Source organism: Zea mays, chromosome 5, assembly GCF_902167145.1.
Source record: "Zea mays cultivar B73 chromosome 5, Zm-B73-REFERENCE-NAM-5.0, whole genome shotgun sequence".
NCBI lineage: Eukaryota > Viridiplantae > Streptophyta > Magnoliopsida > Poales > Poaceae > Zea > Zea mays.
In genome coordinates, this window is record NC_050100.1 from 218609011 (window position 1) to 218626651 (window position 17641).

The 17641-nt window shown below is 42.1% G+C and overlaps 1 protein-coding gene across 1 annotated transcript; it reads left to right on the forward strand.

Moving 5' to 3' along the window:
- Nucleotides 1–899: 899 nt before the first annotated feature.
- Nucleotides 900–2241, forward strand: LOC103627789 (mRNA cap guanine-N7 methyltransferase 2). Its single transcript, XM_008648090.4, has 5 exons — nucleotides 900–995; nucleotides 1109–1211; nucleotides 1289–1365; nucleotides 1456–1565; nucleotides 1971–2241. Exons 1-5 carry the CDS (start codon nucleotides 900–902, stop codon nucleotides 2176–2178), a joined length of 594 nt encoding a protein of 197 aa, XP_008646312.2. The 3' UTR covers nucleotides 2179–2241.
- The last annotated feature ends 15400 nt before the right edge of the window (nucleotides 2242–17641 follow it).

The following is a 17641-nucleotide window of genomic DNA, read 5'->3' on the forward strand; positions in this document are numbered from 1 at the left end:
TCATCTGTGGGTACCTGCAAAACTTATCACTACACCAAAATCATACACTTCCTACGGTTTTTTAACTTCCTACAGCTTTTATAACAAACCGTAGGAAATAAATAACTTCCGAGAGGCAACTGGTAGCTCTAGGAAACAAACATAACTTCCTACGGTATTTTATAAAAGCTGTCGGAAGTTAAAAAACCGTAGGAAGTTAGATAACTTCCTACGGCCTCCTCTAGGAAGTTAGGTTTTAGTTGTTGACCAGTCAAACGAAAAGCTAACTTCCTACAGCTGGCTCTAGGAAGTTAGCTGCCCAACTAACTTCCTACGGCCTCCTCTAGGAAGTTAGGTTTCAGCTGTTGACCAGCCAAACGAAAAGCTAACTTCCTACAGCCTCCTCTAGGAAGTTATGTTTTTTTTATTTTAAAACCCTCCTCAACCTTATCTCCTCTCTCACCTTTCACAACCTGTCTCTCTCGCGTCTGTCTCCTGGAGCCGCCCGCCGCCAGCCGCCCCCGCCACGTCGCGGCCGCCCCCGTCCGCCGCGGCCGCCCCCGTCTGCCGCGGCCGCCCCCGGCCTCGTTCTCCTCCTCGCAACTCTCTCGTCCATACGTCGTAGCCGCCGCCTGTCTCTCACCGCCGACATCCCGACAACTCTTAGCCCAGATCGAGCTTCCCCTTCCCAAATCGGGTTCTGCTTGGGCTCCCGCCACCGCCGCCCTACACCAGGTGCCAAGGCCTTCACCGACCTCTTCGCCGGTGAAGAGCGCCCAGCAGGTATTCCCAATCTCACCCCTTCTGTTCCCTGTTAGCTGTGCGAAACCGAGTTTGCATGTACACCCGTCCCTCTACTAATCCGCCCGTGTTCTGTCTCGACCTCGCCGCTGGTAATTTGCTTACATGTAATTGCAGAGATGAATGTAGCGGTGCCACCACAATCTCCACATTTTCGTCTATATGACTGCGCCAAGAGTGCCATCATCAAAAAATTTGCCTTTCTTTATGCTACGGTCTGCTATATGCTCCTCTCTTTTATGATCTTCAGTTCATTCCAAATTAGCGAGAAACTCCAGAGCAGAATCCTGAAAGTAATTTTACATTTATTGGTTGCCAAATGCCTAAGGTATGTGACCTGTATTGCGACGGTGGAATGGATACAGACAAGTGGTGTGATGCCCAGGTCTACATAGGCATCGGTAGGCTGCCTTTCACTAGCCTCAGCCCTCTATGGTCTCTTGGTTACACTCTCAACAAATTAATTTGATTATTTCGAGCTGACAATTGGTGTGCGTTACAATTGCATGGCAGGATGGTTTTGAAGCTCAAGTGCAGGAAAAGGGCATCCAAGCAGATATGGTTTGCTGTATGCAGCACTTGCAGGCGAGTTGGTTGTTCTCTAGAACTGTAGAATATATATGATATGCTTGTGAGCTTTGCTAATCTTTATATTTAATACTTTTCGAAAGATAGTCATGCTTTGAGAATGAAGAACGGGCAAAGAAGCTTCTGAACAATGTATCATCACTTCTCAAACCTGGAGGCTACTTCTTTGGCATAACTCCAGATTCATCTACAATATGGTATACTCACCACAATACTGCATGAATTTCGTTCTTATGTCCTAACGTCTTCTCTTTTTCTCCAAAAGAAATTATCTTCTAAGCTTTTTGTGGCTATTCACCAACCAAGTAAATTATATAGGCTAGCATTTATTCTTCATTGCAAGTAAACTTTAAATTCTCCGGTACAAATTTAGTGTGCAATGTGCTTGACCAAACAATTTTCTTTGGGGGTGCTGCGGATAAGTGGCTGCAGCGGCAGCAGCCACACCAGTAACCAGCAGTGGCTGCAACCAAGCGTAGCACCAGGGACAGACGACTGCTCTTTTTGCTTGCGCTACATGGGCTGCTGAACAGCTGGGCTTTATAGCTGCAGACCAGGTAGCGGCTTAAATCTTTCTAAGTTGGTTGTTTTTTATTTTGTAGGACAAAATATCAAAAGAATGTTGAGGCTTCACATAATAAGGGTTTGAAGACTGTTCCAAATAGCATTCGCTCAGAGAACTATACCATTACCTTTGAAGTCGAGGAAGAGAAGTATGAGTTGAAATTGTATACTAAATCACCTAGAAACTTTTGTTACACTGACTTCCTGACCATGTATGAGATATTGTCTCTTATTAGTACTAGATGATGAGATGTGTCTTTTTATGACTATGGATGAGACTTTTGTGATGTAATTGATGAGACTATGGATTTAAATATTGTTATGTGATTGTGTGTGAGATGTTTTATGTGAAAATATGTTGTGCTATATAGTTGTTGATATATTTGTTATGTTGTGGAATATGGTGTAAAATAAAAAAACAGCATTTGTAATGCTGGTCAAATTAACTTCCTAGAGGTTTATTAAGCCGTAGGAAGTTAGCCAGCTAACTTCCTAGGGGCTACGGTCAGCCGTAGGAAGTTAGTCAACTGACGGTGCTGACGGCGTGAAGCTACTAACTTCCGAGAGGCTTTGTTGGCTGTAGGAAGTTAGCTAACTTCCTAGAGGGCTCTAGGAAGTTAAGCTAACTTTCGACAAAAAATTTCCGAGAGCCAAACTTTCGACGGGATGGCTTAACTTCCGAGAGTTTAGCTAACTTCCTAGAGTTTAGACCTAACTTCCTAGGGTTTAGGCTCTAGGAAGTTTACTATTTTGGTGTAGTGTATCAAGTACATTTTGGTACCCATCTTTGGATGGGTCCATCAAGGTTAGCCAATAAGGACTTAGGCACCCAAATAGCCTTGGTCCTAGAATGTGGTGAACTCATCACCTTTCTAGCACAAGAGTCAAATTTGGGTCTCCTAAGCATATTTGAATGTATTGACAAGTTAGGCTTAGGAGTTTTATCCTTTGGACAAACCTTGAATAGATGACCTTTTTCACGACAATTGTAGCAAATGTGATGCTTGTCCTTGCAATGCATTTGCCTTTTGCTTTCATCCCTTTTGATGGTCATCTTTCTTGATCGTGCAAGGTCTTGATTCTTCATGTGGGGGCATGAATCAATTTCATGACCCTTCTCCTTGCATCCATAGCACCTCCTATTGCTTCTCTTTGATCTTTCTTTGTTGAAGCACATAGGTACATTGTTAGAGCAAATAGTATGAGCATTAATTTTCTTACCATGAATTTTGCTCATGCCCTTTTTGGAAAGCTTGGTATTCTTTTGAAGGGGTTTTGTGTATGCTACGGTTGTCCCCTTCTCAAGCTTTTTCACCATATTATCACGGTTATCTTGAGAAGGTTGAGCATGACACTTTCCCTTCAAAAGAGTTAAGCTCCTTCTTAACCTTCCAACTTCTTCCTTGAGCTCTTTATTTTCTTGTGTGATAGAAATATCACTAATTTCTGAAATTTCTAGCTCAATGGAAGATTGGCTTTCTTGAGAGCAACATTTGTTAGCACATGATAATATAGTTTCTACTTGAGTACATGTGCATGTGTGAGGTTTGTATGATTTAAATTTAGTTAACACAACCTCATGAGCCATTTCTAACATGATATGTGAATCCATAAATTTATTATGAGAGCATACAAGCATATCATGTTTTTCTTGCAAAGCTAGAATTTCAATGTTTAGCTTTTCTACCGTGTTCTTGAGCATAGCATTTTTATTTTCTAATTGAGCAATATATGATGAATGATTAATAGCTTTAATTTGCTCAATTGAAATGTCTTCATACCTTTGGACCAAATCATCATGAGAGCACTTTAGCTTCTCATGCTCTTTGGTCAACTTCTCCAAGTCTTTGATTTTTTCGATGAGGATATCTTCTTGCTTATGAAGCATTTCCTTTTGTTCTTCTGCTCTTTTCATGAGTTTGAGCAAGCTCATCCGGTTCTTCTTACTTAGTTGAGCGAAGAATTTTTGAAGATCATCCTCATCTTCACTATCACTTTCATGCTCCTCCTCATCCTCACTTTCGCTTTCACTGTCACTCTCATTAGCAACAAAGCACATATGAGAAGTGGATTTGAAAGACGAACCTTGTGAAGAGGTGGATTCGTCGTTTGGTCTCCATCGATCATTTTCTTCTTCTTCAATAATGTTCTTCGCCTCATCTTCCTTCATTTTGAGGAACATCCTTTCGTCGATTCTCATGGCAAGGTCTATTGCCCTAGGATCAACATCTGCAACAAAAGATAAAGTCGAGGCAACCTCAACTTTTTCAAGCTTAGAAGCACTTTCGTTTCTTAGTCCCCCCGACATGATCTTTCCTCACGCGGTTAAGCGTTAGAACGAGGATTAGGCTCTGATACCAATTGAAAGTTGCCTAGAGGGGGGGTGAATAGGCAAGTTAAAACTTTTTCAACAAAAACTAGAAGCAAACTGGGTAAAACTAAATTGATCTCGAAATTCACCCAGTTAACTTTGGAAATGAGATGTTCTAAATGATCCACAGGGTTCAAAGTAGTAGATCTGAGAAGGGCACTTCTCAAAATCCACACACCAAAAAGATATAAACAAATCTTTTACGGAATGGTGAGAGAACGAAGAACACAAACAAACACAATGAGCAAGAACACAAGAGACACAAGATTTATCCCGAGGTTCGGTCACACCACCAAGGTGCCCTACTTCCTCGTTGAGGCGCCCACAAAGAGCCGGGTCTCTTTCAACCCTAATCCTCCCTTTGCCGACCACAAAGGTCAAGCCCACACAATAATCTTTGCTCAAACGAGCGGGTAATACAAACTTTCTTGTGGTCTTCCACAAGATTTGGAGACTCACAAGAGACACCTAGTCGTCTAGGAGCTAGAAGCTCCAAGAGTAATGAATCCACAAAGAACTCAATGTAGTACCAAAGCTCGAATCAAGAAGAAGAGCAAGAGAGATTTAGAGATGAAGCACAAAACCGCAGCTCTCAAGCTCACTCAAAGATTTCTCTCCAAAGATTTGAAATGGGAGAGGCAAGAGATGTGTGTGAGAGAGAGAGAGGGAGGTGTTTCTCAAGTTGGAAATGGAGTTCAAATCGTGCTCGCTGCTGTGGGGAGAGAGGTAGGAGGGAGTATATATAGTTGGAGCTCAAAACTAGCCGTTGGGGCCGATTTTGCTGTTTGAGACCGGTTGAACCGCCCCCTAGGGCGGTTGAACCGCCCCTGGCAGGTCAGGCAGACTGTCTGCCAGTCTGACTGTCAGACTGACTGGCAGACTGACCTGCAGGCTGACCAGGGTTGACCAGACCGGTTGAACCGCCCAGGGGGGGCGGTTGAACCGCCCCTGACAGCTCTGGCGACCTGTTTGCCAGTCTGACTGGCAGACTGCAGATCAGAGGTCAGAGGGGTCAGAGACCAGCTGAACTGCCCCTCAGGACCAGTTCAACCGATCTTGACCAGTGAGTTTAGGAGAGAAAACCCCAGCTCAACTTCTCGGAGGCAAGTTCAGCTGGTGTATGGTCAAAGAGGTTCACAGCTGAAGTTGAGTTCAGCTGAAGTTGAGAAAGCTCAACTCAGCTGAAGTTCAGCTCAGCTGCAGCTGAAGAAGCTCAACTCAGCTGAAGTTAAGTTCAGCTGGAAAGCTCAGCTGCAGTTGAAGAAGTTCAGCTGCTTTTCAGCAAGAACACTCTAGGTTTCTCAAACCTAACCATGGTCAACCATAGAACGTTAAAGAGATTTTTGCTTTTCAAAAATAGCTTTTGAATAGAGAGGTTTGAGCTTTGGCAAACACCAACCTTCTTTTGGATCCCCCTTTATAGTACGACGATTCCTATACTCAAGTTAAATAAAATAAAATGAAGTAAACTCCTTGAGTCATTGGTGTCTCATGTGTGATTTCTCCATGGCATTGCTTCATAAGGATCACAAACATCTTTGTCTCACCTTTTGAAGCAAACTCAAATCAAACCCTGTGACTTGTACCATATCACCTTATATGAGTTCAAATCATGGCTTCAAGTCACCTTACTGATGCATCAACATGTTGTAACTCTTCATAGCTGATTAGTTCATCGACTTAGTGCAAGTACTCTCTTCTTCACCTTAGCCATGGTACCTCGGTCTACAAGCCGTCGCTTGGCCTTCACCTTCGCTTAGTTCCTCGAAGCCCTTTCCTTGCTATCTTCACCCTATCAAGCCATTCTTGAGTCACATCCTATTAAGCATCCATTAAGAGAATCATTTCTTCAATATTGTGAACCTTGCTTGAATGTCTTCTAGATATAACTGTTAAGATTAATCAAGCTTTAGTTTGATTCTCATAGAAGCATATATGGACTGATAGTAATATGGTCAAGCCAATTCACGATTCCTCATATCTTATTCACTTTGGCTTGACCAATCCTCTTAATCACTTCAACCTCTATTCTGATCATATTTATGCATAGTGATTCTCAGGACTTGTCCATATATTCAAACCAATATAGAGACCATATTATATCCATTTGCATTGTCTCACTGGTTATTTGACCTTGTGTTGAACCTTGTTCACTGATCATTATACACTATTCAAGTGTGTTCATCATACTGAATTCCCTGTTCAACACTTAGCAAACTTGTTAGACCTTTAAATGTGTTGTTATCCAAATCACCAAAACTCACAAAAGGGATGAATGCACTTTCAATTACTAAAGCATGGAAACTTTATAATATGAACTAGATTGTTCCATGATGTATGCTAAGTTTTAACTCATAAAACAAGCATAGTTAATTCTTTTAGGATTATGGGAATAAAACTAATTCATAACAAGGAGAGCGATGAATGAGAAGAATCATATCCAATTTAAGCAAGAAGATATACAACATAAATCATTGGATTGATTTTCTTTGGCATGTTGGATTACACATCTCCATAGAGAAACTCATTCTCTACATGTGAGACTACTTAGGTTATTTAGACAAAAACATTAGTCTTACGATTCTAGATATAAATAGAGATTCCCTTTATAGGTGTCCTAAGGATTTGGATTCCTTACACGACACCTTATTCTTTTAAGAACTTGGAATATCTTTATATATCTAGACCATGGTTATAAAAGGATAATTAATGTAAAGCATGTGATGAGTTTTTTACAATAATTTCAAGCATGTAGATTGCCATAGTATGGAAATGATGAATATGCAATCTACCATATGAGAGGAATTTCTTCAAAGAATGGTGACATAATTTAAAAACATTTGAAGTGCTTCCTTTTTCTATGTGACTACACAAGACACATAAGAAATGGTAATTTTAAGATACTTGCACTTAAAAGCATAATTGTTACCATCCTTTGGCTTTCCTCCATGTTGTAGGCCTCGACTTTTCGGTATAGGATTAATTCTTTAATTCCTACAACATCAATATCTTCCCCGAGATGATATGAGTTTTAGACATAACAATTAAAATAACTTTGGGTCAATCTTGGATATATGGATCATTGAAGATTTATAGCTTGAGTTAATAATAATTGAATTGACTCTCTTAAGCACCCCAAAGCTTCATACCATCTCCTTCTCCTGCAAAGCTTGTCAAGCATATTTTGGTACCCATCGCTTGATGGGTCCATCAGGGTCAGTCAACAAAGATCTAGGAACCCAAAAGTCCTTTGTGTTAGCACTTGGTAAACTCATTACCTTTCTAGCACAAGTTGCAATTTTGGTTTGCCTAGTTATATGTGAAGTAATTGACAAGCTAGAAGTGGAGTAGTTACCAATGGGACAATCCTTGCATTGATGTCCCTTCTTTCGGCATATGTAGCAAAAACGATCTTCAAGTCTTGAAGATTTCTTCTTTCCTTGTTTCTTGCTTGCTACATGGTTAGTTAAGATTTTCTTTTCTAATACTATGCCTTTTTGTTTCAAATAGGGACAAGACTTAATTAAGTGTCCCTTCTTTGAGCATTTAAAACAAAGTTTATCATCCTTGTTAATAATCAAGCCATTTTTAATATAGGGACATGACCTAATCGAGTGTCCCTTTTCAAAGCATTCACTACACTTCTTACTTCTCTTAGTGTGAAGTGTGACTTGATTATTACCTTGGATGTTACCTTGCATGGAGGCACAGTTGAGGCTTTTGGCAGAGGAATTGATTTTCTTCTTTTGTTCCTTCCTCTTGACAATCCTCAAGTCCTTGACATTTTCTTCAAGGGATTTAGTGCATGCCACGGTTGTTCCCGTCTCAAGCTTCTTCACCATGTGATCACGGTTATCTTGAGAAGGTTGAGCAATGCACTTCCCTTTTTGTGTCAAGCTCATTTTTAGCCTCTCAATTTCTTCTTTGAGCTTTTGATATGTATCATCTTTTGTTCCTGCAAATTCTAGCTCAAAGGAAGATTTGCTTGTCGACGGACAACAAGCATTAGGACATGGTAAAATAGTTTCAATTTGAATACATGTGCATGAGTGAGGTTGTTGAGATTTTAAGTTTTCTATTATAACCTCATGAGCAATATTTAACATAATATGATCATCCATAAGATTTTTATGAGAACATAGAAGCATATCATATTTTTCTTGAAAAGCTAGATTTTCAATTTTTAGCTTTTCCATTTGGTCCTTAAGCAAGGCATTTCTATTTACTAATTGAGCGATACAATGTAAAGAGTTATCTTGCTCAATTGAAATAGTTTCGTACCTTTGGACCAAATCAACATGAGAGCACTTTAGCTCCTCATGTTCTTTAGTCAACTCATCAAAGCGTAGCATTTTCATGGAGAGAACATCTTCTAGCCTTTGATGAGCTTCGCTTTGCTCTCTCGCCCTTTTTAGAAGTTTGAGCATGATCGTCTTATCTTCTAGGCTTAGATGAGCGTAGAGTTGTATAAAGCTTCGTTCATCCTCCTCATCCTCATTTGTGCTTCCGCTATCATTTTCATTAGCCACACAACATATGTGGGAATCGAAATGGGAAGACAAACCTTTTGGAGAGGTGGATTCATCGTTTGGTCTCCATCATTCATTTTCTTCTTCTTCCTTCAAAGGGTTAGTTTCACAAATACCAAAGGAAGTAGAAGCACAAAATGAACTATCATGTTTGGACTCATCAAATTTGATTTTAATTCTAGTCCAAATATCATGCGCATCACAAATAGGTTCATCACATCTTATTATGAAGGCATGATAATCTTCTTTGCTAAGAGATTTACTTAAGATGCCATAAGCTAGATAGTTTAAGCGTATACATCTTAGATCTTCCTCGGAAGCATTTTTCCTATCATAGCTAGAAGGAATTGAAAGTCGCCTAGAGGGGGTGAATAGGGCGAATCTGAAATTTACAAATTAAATCACAACTACAAGCCGGGTTAGCGTTAGAAATATAATCGGGTCCGAGAGAGAGGGTGCAAAACAAATCGCAAGCGAATAAAGAGTGTGACACGCGGATTTATTTTACCGAGGTTCGGTTCTTGCAAACCTACTCCCCGTTGAGGTGGTCACAAAGACCGGGTCTCTTTCAACCCTTTCCCTCTCTCAAACGGTCCCTCGGACCGAGTGAGCTTCTTCTTCTCAAACAAATGGAACACAAAGTTCCCGCAAGGACCACCACACAATTGGTGTCTCTTGCCTCAATTACAAGTGAGTTTGATCTCAAGAAAGATTGAGAAAGAAAAGAAGCAATCCAAGCGCAAGAGCTCAAAAGAACACAACAAATCTCTCTCACTAATCACTAAAGCTTTGTGTGGAATTGGGAGAGGATTTGATCACTTGGGTGTGTCTAGAATTGAATGCTAGAGCTCTTGTAAGTAGTTGGAAGGTGGAAAACTTGGATGACTTGAATGTGGGGGTGGTTGGGGTATTTATAGCCCCAACCACCAAACTAGTCGTTTGGTGGAGGCTGCTGTCGCATGGCGCACCGGACAGTCCGGTGCGCCAGCCACGTCACCAGACCGTTGGGTTCCGACCGTTGGAGCTCTGACTTGTGGGCCTGCCTGGCTGTCCGGTGGCGCACCGGACAAGTCCTGTAGACTGTCCGGTGTGCCACCCGCGCGTGTATTGCCCCTCTGTGCGCACAGGCACGCATTTAATGCGTTGCAGTCGACCGTTGCGCGCGAAGTAGTCGTTGCTCCGCTGGCTCACCGGACAGTCCGGTGTGCACCGGACATGTCCGGTGAATTATAGCGGAGCGGATTCCCGAAGCTGGCAAGTTCAGAGCCGCTCTTCCTTGGGGCACCGGACACTGTCCGGTGGTGCACCGGACAGTCCGGTGAATTATAGTGAAGCGCCTCTGAGAATTACCGAAGGTGATGAGTTCAGCTTGGAGTCCCTTGGTGCACCGAACACTGTCTGGTGGTGCACCGGACACTGTCCGGTGGCACACCGGACAGTCCAGTGCGCCAGACCAGGGCTCACTTCGGTTGTCCCTTGCTCTTTTTATTGAACCCTTTTCTTGGTCTTTTTATTGGTTTTTTGTGAACCTTTGGCACCTGTATAACTTATAGACTAGAGCAAACTAGTTAGTCCAAAGATTTGTGTTGGGCAATTCAACCACCAAAATTAATTAGGAAATAGGTGTAAGCCTAATTCCCTTTCAATCTCCCCCTTTTTGGTGATTGATGCCAACACAAACCAAAGCAAATATAGAAGTGCATAATTGAATTATTTTGCATAATTGAAGTGCAAAGGTTACTTAGAATTGAGCCAATATCAATTCTCATAAGATACGCATGGATTGTTTCTTCATTTTTAACATTTTGGACCACGCTTGCACCACATGTTTTGTTTTTGCAAATTCTTTTGTAAATTCTTTTCAAAGTTCTTTTGCAAATAGTCAAAGTAAATGAATAAGATTTGAGAAGCATTTTCAATATTTGAAATTTTCTCCCCCTGTTTCAATTGCTTTTCCTTTGACTTAAACAGAACTCCCCCCTTAATGAAATCCTCCTCTTAGTGTTCAAGAGGGTTTTGATATTAATTTTGAAGAGGGTATACCAATTTGAAATTATATCACAAATAAGATACCAATTTGAAAATATTTCTTTAAAACCAAATAAAGACTAAAATTTTTGAAATTGGTGGTGGTGGTGCGGTCCTTTTGCTTTGGGCTAATACTTTCTCCCCCTTTGGCATGGATCGCCAAAAACGGATACTTAGAGTGAAGTATAAGCCCTTTTTAAACTACTTTCTCCCCATTTGGTAAAAGACATATGAATGAAGATTATACCAAAGTCGGAGAGTTGCTCGGAGCGTCGGCGAAGGATGAGTTATGGAGTGGAGTGGAAGCCTTTGTTTTCGCCGAAGACTCCAACTCCCTTTCAATACACCTATGACTTGGTTTGAAATTTACTTGAAAACACATTAGTCATAGCACATGAAAGAGAGATGATCAAAAGTATATTTCTGAGCTATGGATGCAAGACATCAAAAGAAATTCCTAGAATCAAGAATATTTAGCTCATGCCTAAGTTTGTTAAAAGTTTGTTCATCAAGTGGCTTGGTAAAGATATCGACTAATTGATCTTTAGTGTTAACATAATGTAGGGCTGGAAACGAGCCGAGCCGAGCTCGGCTCGGCTCGGCTCGACGTGGCTCGGTGCAGCTGCGAGCCGAGCCAGGCTCGGCTCGGTCATTTTGCGAGCCCGACCTAGAGGCTCGGCTCGGCTCGGTAACGGCTCGCGAGCCGGCTCGAGCCAGCTCGCGAGCCTCACACTAAATCGCGTTTAGAGTATAAATTATATATTTTTTATTATATATAAGATAAAAAAAATATGTATAATATATTTTTAGACTACAATATAAGTGTATCACGTATCAAGTTCAAGAAATTCAATAAAATAGTTCAAAACATAACAATAATATGGTATAATAGTATACTTGACGTTGTTAGCTCGGCTCGCGAGCTGGACCGAGCCGGCTCGGCTCGGCTCGCAGTTCTGGCGAGCTACAAAATCAGGCTCGGCTCGGGCTCGTTTTGGCTCGCGAGCCGGCTCGAGCCGAGCCGAGCCGAGCCCGAGCCGGCTCGTCGAGCCCGAGCCAAATTTCCACCCCTATTAACATATGCAATCTCGATATCTCCCTTTTGTTGGTGATCCCTTAGAAAATGATACCGAATGGCTATGTGTTTAGTGCGGTTATGCTCAACGGGATTATCCGCCATGCGGATTGCACTTTCATTATCACATAGAAGAGGAACTTTGGTTAATTTGTAACCGTAGTCCCTAAGGGTTTGCCTCATCCAAAGCAATTGCGCGCAACAATGGCCTGCAGCAATGTACTCGGCTTCGGCGGTAGAAAGAGCTACAGAATTTTGCTTCTTTGAAGCCCAAGACACCAAGGATCTTCCCAAGAACTAGCAAGTCCCCGATGTGCTCTTTCTATTGATTTTACACCCCACCCAATCGGCATCCGAATAACCAGTCAAATCAAATGTGGATCCCCTAGGATACCAAAGCCCAAACTTAGGAGTATAAACCAAATATCTCAATATTCGTTTTACGGCCGTAAGGTGAGCTTCCTTAGGATCGGCTTGGAATCTTGCACACATGCATACGGAAAGCATAATATCCGGTCGAGATGCACATAAATATAGTAAAGAGCCAATCATCGACCGTTATACCTTTTGATCGACGGATTTACCTTCCGTGTCGAGGTCGAGATGCCCATTGGTTCCCATGGGTGTCTCGATGGGTTTGGCATCCTTCATCCCAAACTTGCTTAGAATATCTTGAGTATACTTTGTTTGGCTAATGAAGGTGCCCTCTTGGAGTTGCTTCACTTGAAATCCCAAGAAGTACTTCAACTCCCCCATCATAGACATCTCGAATTTCTGTGTCATGATCCTACTAAACTCTTCACATGTAGATTCGTTAGTAGACCCAAATATAATATCATCAACATAAATTTGGCATACAAACAAATCATTTTCAAGTGTTTTGGTAAAGAGTGTAGGATCGGCCTTTCCGACTTTGAATCCATTAGTGATAAGGAAATCTCTAAGGCATTCATACCATGCTCTTGGGGCTTGCTTGAGCCCATAAAGCGCCTTAGAGAGTTTGTAAACGTGGTTAGGGTACTCACTATCTTCAAAGCCGGGAGGTTGCTCAACGAAGACCTCTTCCTTGATTGGTCCATTGAGGAAGGCACTCTTCACGTCCATTTGATAAAGCTTGAAGCCATGGTAAGTAGCATAGGCTAATAATATACGAATTGACTCAAGCCTAGCTACGGGTGCAAAGGTTTCACCGAAATCCAAACCTTCGACTTGGGAGTATCCCTTGGCCACAAGTCAGGCTTTGTTCCTTGTCACCACACCATGCTCGTCTTGCTTGTTGCGGAAGACCCATTTGGTTCCTACAACATTTTGATTAGGACGTGGAACCAAATGCCATACCTCGTTCCTAGTGAAGTTGTTGAGCTCCTCTTGCATCGCCACCACCCAATCCGAATCTTGTAGTGCTTCCTCTACCCTGTGTGGCTCAATAGAGGAAACAAATGAGTAATGCTCACAAAAATGTGCAACACGAGATCTAGTGGTTACCCCCTTATGAATGTCGCTGAGGATGGTGTCGACGGGGTGATCTCGTTGTATTGCTTGGTGGACTCTTGGGTGTGGCGGTTTTAGTTCTTCATCCTCCTTGTCTTGATCATTTGCATCTCCCCCTTGATCATTGTCGTCATCTTGAGGTGGCTCATCATTTTGATCTTCTTCTTCATCAACTTGAGCCTCATCCTCATTTTGAGTTAGTGGAGATGCTAGCATGGAGGAGGATGGTTGATCTTGTGCATTTGGAGGCTCTTCAGATTCCTTAGGACACACATCCCCAATGGACATGTTCCTTAGCGCGATGCACCGAGCCTCTTCATCACCTATCTCATCAAGATCAACTTGCTCTACTTGAGAGCCATTAGTCTCATCAAACACCACGTCACAAGAAACTTCAACTTGTCCAGAGGACTTGTTAAAGACTCTATATGCCCTTGTGTTTGAATCATATCCTAGTAAAAAGCCTTCTACAGTCTTAGGAGCAAATTTAGATTTTCTACCTCTTTTAACAAGTATAAAGCATTTGCTACCAAAGACTCTAAAATATAAAATATTGGGCTTTTTACCGGTTAGGAGCTCATAAGATGTCTTCTTGAGGATTTGGTGTAGATACAACCGGTTGATGGCGTAGCAGGCGGTGTTGACCGCCTCGGCCCAAAACCGATCCGAAGTCTTGTACTCATCAAGCATGATTCTTGCCATGTCCAATAGAGTTCTATTCTTCCTCTCCACTACACCATTTTGTTGTGGAGTGTAGGGAGAAGAGAACTCATGCTTGATGCCCTCCTCCTCAAGGAAGCCTTCGATTTGAGAGTTCTTGAACTCCGTCCCGTTGTCGCTTCTAATTTTCTTGATTCTTAAGCCGAACTCGTTTTGAGCCCGTTTCAAGAATCCTTTTAAAGTCTCTTGAGTATGAGATTTTTCCTGCAAAAAGAATACCCAAGTGAAGCGAGAATAATCATCCACAATAACTAGACAATACTTACTCCCGCCGATGCTTATGTAAGCTATCGGGCCGAATAGGTCCATGTGTAGGAGCTCCAGTGGCCTGTCAATCGTCATAATGTTCTTATGTGGATGATGGGCACCAACTTGCTTCCCTGCTTGACATGCGCTACAAATCTTGTCTTTCTCAAAATGAACATTTGTTAATCCTAAAATGTGCTCTCCCTTTAGAAGCTTATGAAGATTCTTCATCCCAACATGGGCTAGTCGGCGGTGCCAGAGCCAACCCATGTTAGTCTTAGCAATTAAGCAAGTGTCGAGTTCAGCTCTATCAAAATCTACCAAGTATAGCTGACCCTCTAACACTCCCTTAAATGCTACTGAATCATCACTTCTTCTAAAGACAGTGACACCTACATTAGTAAATAGACAGTTGTAGCCCATTTGACATAATTGAGAAACGGAAAGCAAATTGTAATCTAAAGAATCTACAAGAAAAACATTGGAAATGGAATGGTCAGGTGATATAGCAATTTTACCCAATCCTTTGACCAAACCTTGGTTTCCATCACCGAATGTGATAGCTCGTTGGGGATCTTGGTTTTTCTCGTAGGAGGAGAACATCTTTTTCTCCCCTGTCATGTGGTTTGTGCACCCGCTGTCGATGATCCAACTTGAGCCCCCGGATGCATAAACCTACAAAACAAGTTTAGTTCTTGACTTTAGGTACCCAAATGGTTTTGGGTCCTTTGGCATTAGACACAAGAACTTTGGGTACCCAAACACAAGTTTTTGACCCCTTGTGCTTGCCCCCAACATATTTGGCAACTACCTTGCCGGATTTGTTAGTTAAAACATAAGAGGCATCAAAAGTTTTAAATGAAATGCTATGGTCATTTGATGCACTAGGAGTTTTCTTTTTAGGCAACTTAGCACGGGTTGGTTGCCTAGAACTAGATGTCTCACCCTTATACATAAAAGCATGGTTAGGGCCAGAGTGAGACTTGCTAGAATGAATTCTCCTAATTTTGCTCTCGGGATAACCGGTAGGGTATAAAATGTAACCCTCGTTATCCTGAGGCATGGGAGCCTTGCCCTTGACAAAAGTTGACAATCTTTTAGGAGGGGCATTAAGTTTGACATTGTCTCCCTTTTGGAAGCCAATGCCATCCTTGATGCTAGGGCGTCTCCCACTATAGAGCATGCTTCTAGCAAATTTAAAATTTTTATTTTCTAAGTCATGCTCATTAATTTTAGCATTAAGTTGAGCTATGTGATCATTTTGTTGTTTAATTAAAGCCATGTGATCATGAATATCATCAACATTAATGTCTCTACATCTAGTACAAATGGAAGTATGTTCAACGGTAGATGTAGAGGGTTTGCAAGATTTTAATTCTACAACCTTAGCATGCAATATATCATTTTTACCTCTAAGGTCGGAAATGGAAGCATTGCAAACATCTAATTCTTTAGCCTTAGCAAGCAATTTTTCATTCTCCATCCTAAGGATAGCAAGAGAAATGTTTAATTCTTCAATCTTAGCAAGTAAATCAACATTATCATTTTCAAGATTGGGAATTGAAACATTACAAGCATTTGAATCAACCTTAGCAATTAAACTAGTATTCTCATTTCTAAGGTTGTCAATGGTCTCATGGCAATTGCTTAGCTCACTAGATAGTTTTTCACATTTTTCTACTTCTAGAGCGTAAGCATTTTTGACCTTAACATGCTTCTTATTTTCTTTAATAAGGAAGTCCTCTTGGGTGTCCAAGAGATCATCCTTTTCATGAATAGCACTAATCAATTCATTTAATTTTTCTTTTTGTTGCATGTTTAGGTTGGCAAAAAGGATGTGTAAGTTATCCTCTTCATTACTAGCATTATCCTCATCGCTAGAGGTTTCATATTTGGTGGAGGATCTTGATTTTACCTTCTTCTTTTTGCCGTCCTTTGCCATGAGGCACTTGTGGCCGACGCTGGGGAAGAGAAGACCCTTGGTGACGGCGATGTTGGCGGCGTCCTCGTCGGAGGAGGAGTCGCTAGAGCTTTCGTCGGAGTCCCACTCGCGACATACATGGGCATCGCCGCCCTTCTTCTTGTAGTACATCTTCTTCTCCTTTCTTCTCCCCTTCTTGTCGTCGCCCCTGTCACTGTCACTAGAAATAGGACATTTTGCAATAAAGTGACCGGGCTTACCACACTTGTAGCAAACTTTCTTGGAGCGGGGTTTGTAATCCTTCCCCCTCCTTTGCTTGAGGATTTGGCGGAAGCTCTTGATGATGAGCGTCATTTCCTCGTTGTCGAGCTTGGAGGCGTCGATGGGTGTTCTACTCGATGTAGACTCCTCCTCCTTCTCCTCCGTCGCCTTAAATGCGACCGGTTGTGCTTCGGATGTGGAGGAGCCGTTAAGCTCGTTGATCTTCTTTGAGCATTTGATCATCAATTCAAAGCTCACAAAATTCCCAATTACTTCCTCAGGAGTCATTAGTGTATATCTAGGATTGCCACGAATTAATTGAACTTGAGTAGGGTTAAGGAAAACAAGTGATCTTAAAATAACCTTAACCATTTCGTGGTCATCCCATTTTTTGCTCCCGAGGTTGCGCACTTGGTTCACCAAGGTCTTGAGCCGGTTGTACATGTCTTGTGGCTCCTCCCCTTGGCGAAGTCGGAAGCGACCGAGCTCCCCCTCGATCGTTTCCCGCTTGGTGATTTTGGTCACCTCGTCACCTTCGTGCGCGGTCTTTAGTGTGTCCCAAATCTCCTTAGCACCTTTCAACCCTTGCACCTTATTATACTCCTCTCTACTTAGAGAGGCGAGGAGTATAGTTGAGGCTTGGGAGTTGAAGTGTTGAATTTGGGCCACTTTGTCCTCATCATAATCTTCATCTCCTACGGATGGTACCTGTACACCAAACTCAACAACATCCCATATACTTTTGTGGAGTGAGGTTAGATGAAATCGCATTAAATCACTCCACCTAGCATAATCTTCACCATCAAATGTTGGTGGTTTGCCTAATGGGATGGAAAGTAATGGCGTATGTTTAGGAATGCGAGGGTAGCGTAGGGGGATCTTACTAAACTTCTTGCGCTCATGGCGCTTAGAAGTGATGGATGGCGCGTCGGAGCCGGAGGTGGAAGGTGATGAAGTATCGGTCTCGTAGTAGACCACCTTCCTCATCTTCTTTTTCTTGTCGCCACTCCGATGCGACTTGTGGGAAGAGGATTTCTTCTCCTTCCCCTTCCCCTTGTTGCGGGACT

Bases quoted from the DNA above. Each gene is read 5' to 3' on its own strand.
- LOC103627789 (XM_008648090.4), top strand. From the start codon at position 900: ATGAATGTAGCGGTGCCACCACAATCTCCACATTTTCGTCTATATGAC. The intron at 996-1,108 runs GTCTGCTATATG...CAAATGCCTAAG, and splicing joins TTGCCTTTCTTTATGCTACG to GTATGTGACCTGTATTGCGA. The intron at 1,566-1,970 runs GTATACTCACCA...TTTATTTTGTAG, and splicing joins CCAGATTCATCTACAATATG to GACAAAATATCAAAAGAATG.